The sequence below is a fragment of the Natrix helvetica genome (assembly GCF_964273705.1).
Source record: "Natrix helvetica genome assembly, chromosome: 11".
NCBI classification, from domain to species: Eukaryota; Metazoa; Chordata; class Lepidosauria; order Squamata; family Natricidae; genus Natrix; species Natrix helvetica.
The window spans coordinates 21,824,963-21,838,999 of record NC_138562.1 but is presented as its reverse complement, the minus strand read 5'-3'; the positions used below and the strand labels follow the sequence as shown (position 1 = coordinate 21,838,999).

General features: G+C 46.3%; 2 protein-coding genes across 9 annotated transcripts in view; one reads left to right on the top strand and one right to left on the bottom strand.

Annotated features, from left to right (window-relative positions):
• The window catches only part of TBC1D8B (TBC1 domain family member 8B), a 30,579-nt gene extending 24,216 nt beyond the window's left edge, over positions 1 to 6,363 (top strand). For both annotated transcript variants that reach the window (XM_081963768.1, XM_081963767.1), the window contains 4 exons: positions 432 to 515; positions 798 to 854; positions 2,096 to 2,193; positions 3,021 to 6,363. In XM_081963768.1, coding sequence (XP_081819894.1) covers positions 432 to 515; positions 798 to 854; positions 2,096 to 2,193; positions 3,021 to 3,407 — 626 coding nt within the window. In that variant the 3' untranslated portion in view covers positions 3,408 to 6,363. The remainder of the gene's footprint in view (positions 1 to 431; positions 516 to 797; positions 855 to 2,095; positions 2,194 to 3,020) is intronic.
• The window catches only part of PASD1 (PAS domain containing repressor 1), a 53,089-nt gene continuing 43,421 nt past the window's right edge, over positions 4,370 to 14,037 (bottom strand). For 5 of the 7 annotated variants that reach the window (XM_081963782.1, XM_081963783.1, XM_081963787.1 and 2 more), the window contains 5 exons: positions 13,177 to 13,383; positions 12,340 to 12,539; positions 11,267 to 11,359; positions 9,980 to 10,187; positions 4,370 to 9,875 (listed from right to left, as the gene is read on the bottom strand). In XM_081963782.1, the coding sequence (XP_081819908.1) occupies positions 9,708 to 9,875; positions 9,980 to 10,187; positions 11,267 to 11,359; positions 12,340 to 12,539; positions 13,177 to 13,383 (876 nt within the window). In that variant the 3' untranslated portion in view covers positions 4,370 to 9,707. Of the gene's footprint in view, positions 9,876 to 9,979; positions 10,188 to 11,266; positions 11,360 to 12,339; positions 12,540 to 13,176; positions 13,384 to 14,037 lie in introns of those variants that run through there. The other 2 variants (XR_014176293.1, XM_081963786.1) reach the window with 2 other exon arrangements.

Sequence of the window (14,037 nt, the reverse complement as noted above, 5' to 3'; positions counted from 1 at the left end):
AAAAGTTAATGTATACATTTTTGGAACCCTTTAGAAAGTCAAATGTCTGTTGAGATTCTCCGTCCTCCAAGTCACGGTTGTCCCTAAGGTGCTTTTTTGAGAAGCAACTGGACTTCCTGGTTTTTCTTTGAAGAGGTTTCGCTTCCTGTCCAAGAAGTTTCTTCAGCTCTGACTGGATGGAAGGATTGATACTCCTTTCATCTTCTTCATCCTTCCATTCCCCACCGTCCAGTCAGAGCTGAAGAAGCTCCTTGGATGAGAAGCTGAACATCTTCAAAGAAAAACATGAAACTCCAGTTGCCTCCTGAAAAAGCATCTTTGGGAAGCCTTTAGAAAGTCATACGGTGCCTATATCTTCCGTGCTGTGTGATGTATTGTTATATCACGTGTTGCGATTTTTAACTTGTCTCTGTTTTTTTTTCTTTTGGCAGCTTTTACCGAAGTGGAATCTCTCAGCCCTTTGAAAGGGCCTCAACTCTCTAAAGAACAACTGATCCATTTCAGTCAACTAAGCGGTAAGGGTCCACGAATCTGTTCTGGCCTAGGCTTTCCAAAAGCACGAAGCTGACTCCTCGTCCCGATAAAAACCCTTTTATGTAGCTTAAAGTGAATTCCTCTCCAGCAAAGTCCCAGCCAACAGTCCTTCATGAGATTTCACAACTGCAGACCTTCAGCAGGCCTACAGACCTTAATAAGTCAAGGACCACTTGTAAATAGCCCTCATTTACATGGATGGATAATGTATTTAGTGCCAAGGACTGGTCAGTAGTACTGTTTCCCCCTCTTCTTTATCTTAGTCTCCTCTGCTGAAGACAAAGACAATGCGGATGGCTTGAAGACAAGTCCTGAAAAAGGTAGGTGAGCTGGATGTAGCCAGAGATTTGAGATGTACCATTGAAATCTGTCCATCATGAAAGTATCGGATGGTGTGAATGTTGTGGCCTGTCGGCCGCAGCCAAATCAGAGGGGGAGGGGGAGGCATGGGAGTCAGGGTCAGCATCAAGGCAACCTTGAGAGCTCCGAGGGGGAGGAGTGAGTGGAGCTGGCAGAGAGAGAGAGAGAGAGAAAAGAGGCAGAGCCTGGGCCGGCCGTCAGCCCTCAGATGGGGAGTCAACAGCCCCCCAGGTCTGGAGGTAGCTGATGAGGAAGAGGAGGAACAGCCTGACACGTGGATGCGCAGAAGGCAGAAGAGAGGAGAGCAGTGGAAATCTATGGGCCGGTCCTTGGGACGGAAGAGCCAAGGCTGCTAGTGAAGCTCCACCCTAGCTCTGGGGAACAAAGGCAGGGGGCGGAGATGAACAGATGTGGCAGAGGACTATTCATCCCTCTGCCAGACAGACTTGTTAACCTGCGGTGAGAGAGAGAAACCCTTTGCCGGGGCTGTTGGCGCTCCTAATAAAGGAATCATTGATTTAAGTACAGAGGGCTTGTGGTGTTTGGGAGCCGGATCAGGGCAGTGAACTTGGAGTGAACCTTGAACTCTGAGTCCATCCTGCCTTTGGCCTCTGTGGCTGAGAGAGATTTCCCCGCAGTTTTTAAGAAACTTCACTTTTTTGGATCAGTTGAGGTTGATCATGGCTTAGTTTGCCTGTGTCCATTTCCCCCCTCTTATGTTGACAGACTTTTGGAAACTGTACTGGAAGAAGGAAAGAGGGCGAAGCCAAATAGGGCTTAACGAGAAATCCTGGCTTAAGGCTACACAGCCTGGTACTAAGAGCATGAGAGTTGCAGGGCAGGATGGCAGAAATATTAAAACATTTAGGGATTTTGCAAATTCGTATCTAGAAGCAAATTTGCAAATTCATACCTCTAACACAGGAAGATTTTAAGACGATGTTGGATAACCCTTTGTCTGAAGTGTTGTAGGGTTTCCTGCCTAGGCAGGGGGTTGGACTAGAAGACCTCCCAGGCCCCTTCCATCTCTGTTATTCTATTCTAAGTCTGGCCTGACCAAAAGCCTGTGGATTGAGAGGTGGTGAAGCTTCAGCTGGAAACCGTACATGTTCCAAAGTGACCTAGCAGAAGCTCTTGAGGAGACAGGACAGCTGCGCCATCCCTGGTCGTCTGAATTTGTCGTCTTCTTCTTCCCAAACAGGGAAAGGAAAAGTAGACATCCAGGCTTACTTGAAGGAGTGGCAAGACGAGATCCTTCAAAAGGAAGAAAGCATTAAGGATTTACCCCGGATGAACCAGGTGGGAGATTTTCTAGAAACAAGTGTTTTGTTCTACGGGGGTATTTATTTTCCCCCCTTATACAGGGAGGGTAGAGCAAATATTGGTAGAATATTTGCTCTACTCAGGTTTGAACTGTGGGCTCCTTGGCGCTCTCTGGGCTTGGTGGTTTTCTTGCAGACGTTTCATGACCCAACGAGGTAACATCATCAGTGTTAGAAGAGGGAGGGAGGACTGTGGGCTCCTTGGCGCTCTCTGGGCTTTGTGGTTTTCTTGCAGACGTGTCATGACCCAACGAGGTAACACTACCAGTGCTAGGAGTGGGCGGGGGGGGGGGGGATTGTGGAGTGCTTGGTGGTTTCCTTGCAGACGTTTCACTTACTCTACTAAGTAACATCATCAGTGCTAGAAGGGGGAGGAGGAGGATTATAGGATCCTTGGTACTCTTTGAGCCTGGTGGTTTTCTTGGAGGCATTTCATGGCCCAACTAGATAACATCATCAGGTTTACAGTGATAATGATGATGCTACCTAGTTTGATAATGAAACATCTGCAAGAAAACATGAAATGTAATGAAACATGTGCAAGAACACCACCAAACTCAGGGAGCAACAAGAATCCCATGTAATAAATGATGCTAAAGTCTAGGACGTCTCTCCTGACCCGGAGATCTTCAGGCACAGGGACCTACGACCCCTGCCAGACGATCCGTGAAATCTGGAGATCAGGGAGATGGTTTTTCCCTTGATGAGGAAATGTAGCCCAGGCTCCACTTTTTTAAATAAAAAGCTGCATGCAAGCAGCTGCATCTCTTGACCTGAAAACCCTCCTCCTCTCTCCCTGCCCAGTCCCAGTTCATCCACTTCTCCAAGACCTTGTACAACCTCTTCCACGGGGATCCCGAAGAAGAGCTCCTGTTCCGTGCGATCGCTACCGTTACCGGCCTCTTGCTGAGGATGGAAGAGGTGGGCCGAAAGCTCCAGAGCCCCACTTCCCCCAGCCGGAGAGGGACATCCCCCACGGGGGGTCCTACACTGGCCTCCTCCCAGACGGATGACGCAGGAGCCACGATCTCCGTCCCCGTCAGTGAAGGCTGGTCGTTTGCTTTTGAGCAGATCCTGGCCTCCTTGCTGAATGAACCGGCCCTGGTGAGGTTTTTTGAGAAACCGGTCGACGCCAGAGCCAAGTTGGAAACCGCAAAAGCCTCTCAGTTGAAAGCAAGAGCTGGCCTGTAATCGCTCCCAGAGTCCCTTCTCTCTGCCTAAAACAATCCCAGGCAAGGAGGACACGTCGAGTTTGAAGTTCACGCTGAGGATTTAGTCCAACTCCCATAAGGACCGGGCGGCGTACATGGCTTTATGTCTAAATTTTTGTGGGGGGGAGGGGGGGTCAAGTCGTTCGAAGCACAACCGCACCTAATCTTTGCATTTTAATACACCGGATTTTTTTTATAAGGCGCAGACACCAACACAGGGCAACTTGGAAGGGGGGAGGGGGGACCCCTAAATTGTCTCCTTGACGGTACAAGATTTCCAAGTTCTCCTTTTACAGGCCCCCGTTTTGCTGCATCGTCTTAACGTCGCCAATTTTTTGCAAAGAGCTTCGTAAACTTGGCACATAGCAGTGGTGGGTTCCTAACAGTTCGGACCAGTTCCACCAAACCGCTAGTGGTATGGCGGTCTGAGTCGCTGGAACCGGCAGCGATCCAGGACTGCTACGTCCCTGAACCGGTTCCCCGGTCTCTTCTGCCATCACCGCCAAGTTTCTGAACATGCGCAGAAGAGTTTTCAGTCAACTGCGCATACACAGCAATGCATGGCGGGCGTGAACGAAGCGAACCAGTAGTAAACCGGCTAGGAACCTACCACTGGAACGTAGGTCTGCTTAACACACCGAGGGCAGAGGATCTCCGATCAGTTTAGCATCCTGGTTTAGGGAAGCTGTTGCTGTCAACGGGGAAGGGCCGAATAATTTTTTTAAAAAATATTGATTTCTTCAAACCCTGGTTCTCCAAGGGCCGTGCTTGGCTCCCCCTGACGCCTTCTCGGCTGACAGTGTTAATGTTTGCAACGGTGCAAAAACTCTGGACAGGCCCAGGACAACTCACCACAGCCAAGACTTACATGAATGTCCAAGAAAGGGTGGAACACAATCTTTAAAGAAAGGATGCAAAAGGAGGTACAGAACGGCCGAAAAATTTAAATATATTTTGAATAATGAAATTGATTTGTTTAAATTGCCCTGCAGCGAGTTGGCCGCGACGAATTAGCCTCAGCAAGTGGGCAAATTGTCCCATTCTTCTCCTGGACAGACCACAACGCTGGAATGACTTGGAGTGGGGGAGAATAGCTATTTGATCCTGCAGAGATTCCTTTATTTATTTATTTTTCCTCTTTTTGGGTGGAAAACCATTTTTTCCACAGGGTCCAAAATCACCAAGGCATTTAGTTAAAAGAAAAGGGTACTAGTAACAAAGTTGGATGCTATTCCCAACAAAACCCTTGTCCTAGTATTGCCCTCTGCAAAGGTTTAGGGTTAATGCTTAAGCCAGGATCTAGTACTTAAATCCTAGAGACCGAGTTATGTGTCAGGACGAAGGGACTTGAAGCTGTAGGCTGGAGAATCAAAGAATGAAATCCTTCCAGCCTCAGGTTAAAAAATAACACATGGACTACGAGCCTGTAGCTAACTCATCATTATTGGAAAAATAGAATGGTGAAGCTGTATTCAGTCGGAGTAAAAATTAATTAGAATTTATCCTACAAAGACTGTGCAAGAATCTAATCCGCAAAGACTTTTTCAAGTCCTTCAAGGATGAGAATTTTCTTTAAAAAAAAACAAAAAACCTTGATTGCCTTTAAAACTCTCTTCAATTTACCTTAATCCAAGCAGTGCTTTAGTAAATGACACTCATTTTTGCAATCTTTAAATTGAAAAGTGCTGCTATTTTTTAAATTCCACCACAGTTGGGAATGGTGGCAGGAGGCCTTTTGCCAACCGCAGACGGGTGTATATTTTTATTTTTCAAAATCCAGTTGTTTTCTGATATGCCAAAAAAAGAAAAAAACCCATGAGCCCAGTTTTCTCCAATTTAATCTGCTCCTAATTCTAACATAATTGAGAAATGGGTACATAAATGGGTATATAAAATCCCCAGTTTTAAAGAAAGCTTCTAGACCTGGCTGTGTAGTGCAAGAATTCTTCAGTTTGAAAGTATTTTTGCAACATCTGGAGTTGGTACCACCGGAAGAAATTCAAAAAAGTTTGATTTATGCCAACTTACTTTTTTTTTTCTTTCTTTGCTACTCATGGCTGCTAAATGACCAATAAAACTGAAAGATAGAAAGCGTTTATAAAGGGGAAAATATAACTAGATAGACATTGTGTCTTTTTCAACAGAAGTACTGTATAAAATGCAATTGTGGATGGCCATGTGAATGGCATTTTGTATAATATGTTTTCCAAGAGACCACTACAAATACTTGCGATAAACAAGTGTGTGTGTGTGTGTGTATGTATGTATGTGTGTATACACACACACACACGCACATATACATATATATATATATATTAAAGTTTAGGATTGAATTGTCTTATAAACAGATTGCACATATATATATTATTATCCTTAAGGGGGGGAAATCATAAAAAAAATGTTATGATACGGAACTAATTTACTTTCTTGTCTCCGATATGATGAATGTTTATGAGGGGGCAAAAAATGCACTCAGTTGAATCATTTTATCCTGATACCGTCTTTCCCCCAAAATAAGGCAGGGTCTTATTTTCTTTTGACCCCCAAAATAATTGCTTGGCCTTATTTTCGGGGAGGCCTTATTGTTTTTGAGGTGCGGGAGGCGGTGAGCGTGGTCACCTCGTGGCTGCTGCCATGTTGCAACAATTTCGGGGAGGGCTCATTTTAGTGCATGCGCTCAAAAGCCCCATTGGGCTTATTATCTGGGGAGGTCTTATTTTCAGGGAAACAGGGTAGTTGGAACAATTCATCAGTGGAACAAGTTGCCTTCAGAGGTTGTTGGATGTCGATCCTCCCACGTCCCCCCCCCCAAAAAACCTCAATAAGACATTTTCTTGCCACTTTACTTTTACAAAATACTTTATGAATAGGAACTTTTTTAAAAAAGTTATCTATATTTGACACCATACAAAATAAATTCAATATTCGATTTTAAACCTTTGCTTTTTTCTTTTTCCCCTTTTGTGCTTCTTTTTCCTTTCCTTCTTTTTCTTTTTTTTCTCTTTCCTTCCTTCCTCTCCCTCTTCCTCCTTCCTTCCTTTTTTCCTTCCTTCCTTATTTCTTTCTTTCCTTCCTTCCTCTCCCTCCTTCTCCTTCCTTCCCCTTCCTTCCTTCCTCTCCCTCCTTCCCCTTCCTTCCTTCCTTCCTTCCTTCCTTCCTTCCTTCCTTTCTTTCTTTCTTGATAGTATATAAAGTTAGACTCTGGCTCTATCAACCCACTGGCCTTTTCATTTGTAAATATTTACAGAAAGTGCCAAGCTGGGGGGGGGGGGGGAGGGAAGGGGGCACGATTTTTGTGCTTCTACCACCAACTAAAGATTCATCTCACTTTGAATCCTGCTAAGACTTCCAACTTCCACAACACACTACGTCCTTGACTTAGTGACTGTTCAAAGTTGCAATTGCACAGTTATGACCATTTCTCGTGCTTATGACCACTGCAGCATCCCCCCACAGTCACGTGATTTACATTCGCATGCTTGACAGCTGACTCATATTTACGACAGCTGCAGTGACCCGGGGTCACATGATCCGCTTTTGCGACCTTCTTGACAAGCAAAGTCAACAGGGAAAACCAGATTCACTTAATAACTGTGTGACTCATTTAACAATTGCAGCGATTCGCTTAACAAATGTGGAAAGAAAAGTTGTAAAATGGGGCAAAACTCGCTTAACAAATTTCTCACTTAGCAACATAAATCCTGGGTGCCATTGTGGTTGTAGGTCAAGGATTATCTGCATAGGCGGGACAGTCAAAAATAGTCCAGGGGCTGAGCAAACATTCTTGGCCTGCTCTCTCTACCCTTCCAAATTCTAGAGATTTAAGGGATGGTTTATCATTTCGAGCCGTCTTCCTCAACACACCCGGCAGCAGAATTGGCTCCCCTCAAGGCAACCGGTTGAGTGACTCCGTGGCTGTTGGATCAGGGCTTCCCAAACTTCTTCTTTCACTCTCCAAAAGGGCTTTTCGGAAACTCTTCCATCAACTCGATGAGTCCCTTCCTTCAGCACTGTCGTAACTTCGAACAGCCACTGAACGAACAGTCGGAATTTGAGGTCTACCAGTATTAGAAAAAACAAGATCATGGACTGACCTTAAATGTCCTTTCAACAAAATTACCATCGGTCATTTGATCAATTTTCAACTTACCAGAAATACTTTAGATTTTCAGAACACAGGGCAGACTTTTAATTCCATTTAAATGTCCCTTTTGAGATGAGTAGTGGCTTCGTGGCTCATTACCCAACGTTAAACAATGTTTAATCCAGTTTTGCAAAGCAATGCATCAGATGCCAGGTTTGCACCTATGCTGATTGGGGAATTCTGGGAATTGAAGTCCACATGGCCAAAGTTGAGGAACGCCGCTCTATGGATACTGGATTTAGGAAGAATCCGTTGTTACCCCTTTGTTTAAATATCCAGGGAAACAGACTGGTACATGCCTGTCCATCCAAACCATGTTCAGCAGTAAAGAAACTACAATCCTACGAAAATGCAAGTTCTTGTAAAACAGTGATTCATCCGCCTGAGAGTTTTACACACAGACATACACACAGCTATACCTGAATAAAAGTAGTTCGCTTTTTTTCCTTTCAAATGTATGACCCTGAACTATTATTAGACAAATGCCTTCTAACACCGAACTTGTGAAAACAACTTTGCACTCACAGCAGCAGGTAAAAAGTTTCACATCCCCAAAAAGGAAGAACAAGCTGAAAAGGCTAAAGGGGAAAAAATGTGCAAGCCGAACAAAGTCTTTTTTTGATTTTTTTTTTAAATGCCCCTTGCAAATTACAAGTCATTCCTTTTGCAAAAAGAGACAATAAAAGGATGCTTTGATGTTTTCTCACCATGGAGGAATTTTTTAAAAAACTTTCTCTTTAAAAAAAAGTTCATAAATATATAAACGTGTTTTTTAAAAAAATTAACCATTTACAAAAATACATTTTATTGCTAACCCTACTGACTCATGACACTTCTTGGATCAAAGATTCCACTTTGCCAAACCCTTAAAAGCAAAACCATAAAGTTTGCTTTTTTTTCTCCGGATGATGATAAGTTTCTTCAAAACAAAGTTTAATTCAACCTGAGGAGAGAAAAAACAAGGATCCTGCACCCTATTTGGTTAATTGGGGAGTCGAGCTAGATAAGGAATTTTTGTTTTTTTTAAAAAAATCTCCGTCCTAAAATAAAAACCAAGTGGACTCTTTTTTTATAGACAACTCGAAAGATCCAAAGGATCTGGTGTACAACGAAAAGATTGAGGCCAAAGTGGTTTTCATAAAATGGTAGCAGCATCGTCCGATCATTCCAGGAGATCCGTCCACACGGGAGGGGAAAAAAATGAGACGCAAGGAAATTGCGAACCTAAAACAGCACACTGAACGAGTGAAACGTGGCAGTCGGTCCGATGATATTTCACGGCAAACGTTTTTTCAAAAACCGCCTCTTGAGGTCTAAATTTATCAGTGTGTAAAATTTGATCCTGGTAACAAATTCAAAGGACTTGCAAGTTACTCTGGGGGCGGCGCTCATCTCCGTTTCAAAGCTGAAGAGCCAGCGCTGTTCAAAGACGTCTCCGTGCTCATGTGGCCGGCATGACTCAACACCGAAGGCGCACAGAACACTGTTCCCTTCCCACCAAAGGTGGTTCCTATTTTTCTACTTGCATTTTTTATGTGCTTTCGAACTGCTGGGCTGGCAGAAGCTGGGACAAGTAATGGGAGCTCACTCCGTTACGCAGCACTAGAGATTCGAACTGCCAACCTTTCTGATCGACAAGCTCAGCATATTAGCCACTAAGCCATCACGTCCCTTACCATGAAGATGCAACTAGGTTTGCATGCGGCCGAGCCAGATGGCTGGGCTGCATGCAAACCCAGTTGCGATGATTAGGGTTGTGATTTCCTGCAAATCCTGGAGTCTCTCACCATTCCAGTCCGGCTGCTTTCTTGTCTATGCCAGCTCTTAGTTCTGGTCTGCTTGTCAAACTCACATTGACTGACAGTTCCTTAAGCAAATGTAACTCCTTTAACTTTCCTCCCTGTGCTTGTGGAGCTGCAAAGGTGGAACAGGCCAGGCTATCTGCCTTTCGGTGCTGCTGGTTTCCTTAAGCAGAAAGGGTGCCAGCTGTCAGGGCTCTCCGTTCCTTCTCCTTCCCTGGGCATTTCTTCTCATGCCTTGCAGCCTTCTGAGGGGGAGCCAAGCTCTCCTTCTCGGCGCTCGGGATCCGCTGCCCTCCCCGAGGGAAACGTGACGACCATCTCTCCTTCGAGGACCTCAAGGCAGCTGCATTTCGGGCAACCCTTGTAAGCTGCACGGCTGCCCTTGCAGGTGGTGGCTGGGGGGCTGCAGGTGGTGGAAGTAGCCCACGGTGGCTGTCTGTTGAGGTAAGGGCGGTTGCTGGAGTAAGGGCTGGTTGTGCCCTGGCTGAGCTGCACTCGGCATCTGTAAGGGAGAGAAGGTTCTACGTGAAGCAGCTTCAAAGAGATGCTCAGTCCTCCCGGCCGTGGTTCTCTCAAAGGGGCCTTTTTTTTTTGCAAGACAGTTACCTGGAGGTAAAGGGGATGCTGTTGAACTGGCTGCGGCGTCCACTGGTGGAGGGTGCTGGCCGGATGGCTCTGCAGGGCAGTCACGCTGGGTTGGGGGATCATCAGAGAAGGGGTGAAGCCAGGGGACGGGGTAGGGGCCCGGATGGCCGCGCACGTCACAGGTTGCATCTGGATTGCGGAAGGCAGACTCTGCAGTTCTTGTGTAAATCTCCCAGGAGGGGAAAATGAAAAGTTTGATGAAGAAACAGAAATGGAAGGTTTCATCCCACATCAAAACGAGGTAGCTGGACCTCATGGAGAAGGTCCAAGACGTGCCTTTAAATAGACCAGGGGTTTCCAAGCTTGGCAAGTTTTAAGACTGGTGGACTTCCAGAATGCCCTGGCCAACTTCTGGGAATTGAAATCCACAAATCTTAAAAGTTGCCAAGTTTGGAGATGCCGTAAATAGAAGGAGACCCAAGAGTGGCGCAGTGGCCCAGAGGCCTCTCCCCTCACAATCAGGAGGCTGTGAGTTCGATCCTAGGTAGAGGCAGATATTTCTCTCTCTGGGCACCATGAGAATATATCTGCTGAAATAAAACTCCGCATTGGCAACAGGAAGGGCATCCAGCCAGTAAACCAGGGGTGGCATTCAGCCAGTTCGCATCGGTTCATGCAAACAGGATGTTAATTTTGCATCATTATCCAATTCTAAGCAAACAGCCAGCGCTGTCCAAAGATGCCTATGTGGCCAGCATGACTCAACGCCGAAGGCGCACGGGACGCTGTTCCCTTCCCACCAAAGGTGGTCCCTATTTTTCTACTTGCATTTTTTACCTGCTTTCGAACTGCTAGGTTGGCAGAAAGTGGGAGAAGTCACGGGAGCTCACTCCATTACGCAGCATTAGGGATTCAAACCGCCGAACTGCCAACCTTTCTGATCGACAAGCTCAACGTCTTAACCACAGAGCCATCCCTTAGGATTAAGTTAGGTCTCATCAAAGCATTAGCAGGGCAAAAGGAGGCTCCCGCAAGGCAGCAAGTCAAAATTTATGGCCCATCATCTATCTATGTCTGGAGAACTCTACAATGTCCAAATCTGGCTTCACAACACACAAGTCATTTGTTACATTCTAGAAAATTCTACAACATTTATTCAGTACAGGAAGATTTCCCAATCTTGGCCCTTTCTAGGTATATGAACTTCAACTCCCAGAATTCTAAACCATTGCTTAGCATTCTGGGAGTTGAAGTCTGCTCATCTTCAGTTGGTCAAGGTATAGTCATCGTGATAGGATGATGGCTTACTTGGTCTGCTGTCTACTAGTGTTGCTCTGGGAGGTCTGATTGTTCCCGCTTGTGCTGGACATCAGTGACTGCACAGGTTGATCTAACAACATCCTGGGGAAGGAAAACAGCACACACAACACACAACTGTGAGATAAATGGTGCTTGAATGCTTTTCACGCACGTTGTACTCATTTTGGACCATAGGACGTAACGAAGGTCCAACTGATCAGACAAGGCACCACTTGGAAGATTAGTTTAGGGAGCTTCCCCATCATCTAGGTCGTGGTTGTCCCAAAGGTGCTTTTTTCCAGAGGCAACTTTCTAGTTTTTTTCTTTTAAGACGTTTTGCTTCTCATCCAAGAAGCTTCTTCAGTTCAGACAGGATAGTGGGGAGTGGAAGGATTGGTGCTCATTGCAGACAGCTGGTCTTTTGCATCTTTTTAGAGGAACGTTGAGGCCACCTGGAGGTTTACCTGTGTCCTCTGGGTCACCTGAATAGTACAGGTGGGAGCGGAGCTTTCTTGGAAGTGCTGAAAGGTCTGAGCTGTAGACTGGAGATACATGGTGTCGTATCCCTCCCCCTCTGTTGAGTGAGGGCTGTCCAATTTTGAGTCAGATGGCCTCTTTCAAGCCAGCAGTCCTCTGTGTCCAAAATGTAGACTTTGCTGCCTTCAAAATAATGGCCGTTGTCTTTTCAATGCAGGGGGACTGCTGAATCTTGTCCTGATGGATTTGTTCTCCTATGTTGCGCCATGCATTTGTGAAGTTCTTGTTTTGTTTCCCCAATGTACAGATCTGCACGCGGCTGACTGCATTGTTCTGCATGTTGCTCAGTTTGTGTCTGGGTGGATCTCCTGTGTTGTGCCATGGATTTATTCCATTCCCACCATCAGTTCAGAGCTGAAGAAGCTTCTTGGATGAGAAGTGAAACGTCTTCAGAGAAAAACCCAGAAAGTCCAGTTGCCTCTTGCAAAAAGCACCTTTGGGACTTGGACCCCTCAGGTTCTTCATTTCTAGAAGGTTGAACTGAGGGGAACTTTGCCCCCCAAACTAGTTCCTCCTCCATTCTCAAGGTCTCTGCTCATCCGTACCTTAAGCTTCCTTCTGGGTTGTAATCGGGCGGGTGTGGCCTCTCGGCCAGTTCTTGTGGCATCGGAGGGGGCACCGGGAGCGCGTGCGTTTGAGTAAAAACCATGGGGTTGTTGTAGACGGGCAGAGAAATGCTCATCTGGATGGGCAAGCACACCGGCTTGATCTGGCTTCCCCTCACGACGTGTTTTCTCTGTTGCCCCTGAAATCAAAACACAAATGGTTGAACAGGAAGAATCTTGCGGCTGCAGCGGGAGGGGATTTTTCCTTTCCTTTTCCACTTGGTATTTGAGAGATTCCCTCTGAGCAAGTTATGGCTCATCGATGGAAAGTGATAGGAACTATATCTGGGTTTTGAATCATTTTTGATCTTTTGAGTGTAATCACGATCATGTCCATGTGGTTCTACCTGGGAGAAATTCATCTCATGGTTAGAGATGGCTTGAGATGGGGTTGGGTAGGGAAACCCCAGAGGATTAAACTAATGGATAGAAGAGAATACATGGAGCTCAGGGTTAAACGGTGGGTCTCTCTGAGCGCTCTCTGAGCTTGGCGATTTTCTTGCAGATGTTTCATTACCCAACTAGGTAACATCATCAGTGCTAGAAGGGAGTGGAGTTTGTTCTCTGCTTATACTCCCACCAACATTCCCACAACGCTGACAGGGCAAGCCAACTGGCATATAAAATCAGAGCAAGCTCCACTCCCTTCTAGCACTGATGATGTTACCTAGTTGAGTAATGAAATGTCTGCCCAAAAACCACCAAGCTCAGTGGGCACCAATAACCCCACTACACCAATCGTAATAATGTAAAAAACCAAACAAACAGGGGAATTGCCTGGGTTGATGTGACACGTGGTTCCCTGAGGAAGGATGGCGGGGAGGCCAAGGGAGCGCCACCAAACGGCTTTGCTCCCATGATGCTTTGCTGTTGTTGGGACGTCTTGGAAGCTGCTGGCCTGGTTGCTCCCATTGGTTGCCGTCTTGGGCTCTGTTGGGAGGGCACAGTGCTGAAGACCACAGGCATTGACTGCTGCATGAACATCTGTTGGAGAAGAGAGGACAGTCAAAGGGGAGATGTGGTCACCAGGAAGTGTTGTGGCCACCAACGGCCAGCGGAGTTGGCAGCAGACTTAGACAGTGAGGAGGTTGGGGAGGAACCTGGGCCAGTCCTGGAGTCTGGGGAAGGCTCTGAGGAGGGCTCTGCGTCAGAGGCAGAGATAGGGCCAGGGCCATCTGACAGTTATCAGCTGCCTTCAGAGTTGGATATCAGTGAGGGAGACGAACAGCCTGAGCCTGTTTCCAGTGTGCGCATGCGCAGAGTGGCCAGACGAAGGGAACAGCTAAAGAACAGGGGGTCGACTTGGGAGTAAGGCCACGGGTGGACGATGAATGGCCCCTCCCAGGGAAAATAAAAGAGGAGCAAAAGGGGAGGGGAGTTTGCAGGAGACAATGAGTTCATTATTGCGGCATCTGAAAGATATTGGCCTGGCCACTCTTCAAGCCTGATAAAGGCCGGTAATTGTGACCTATCTTGAAAGACTGTGGGCTGGGACTTTGCAGGAGAGGAATTCACTGTCAATGAAATAAAAGGGGTTTATCGGGACGAAGACTCGGCTTCGTGCTGCTGGGGAAGCTTTGGTCAGAACAAGAAGGCTCAAAAGCAGAGGGGACATTTTTACGAGACCCTCACGATGAC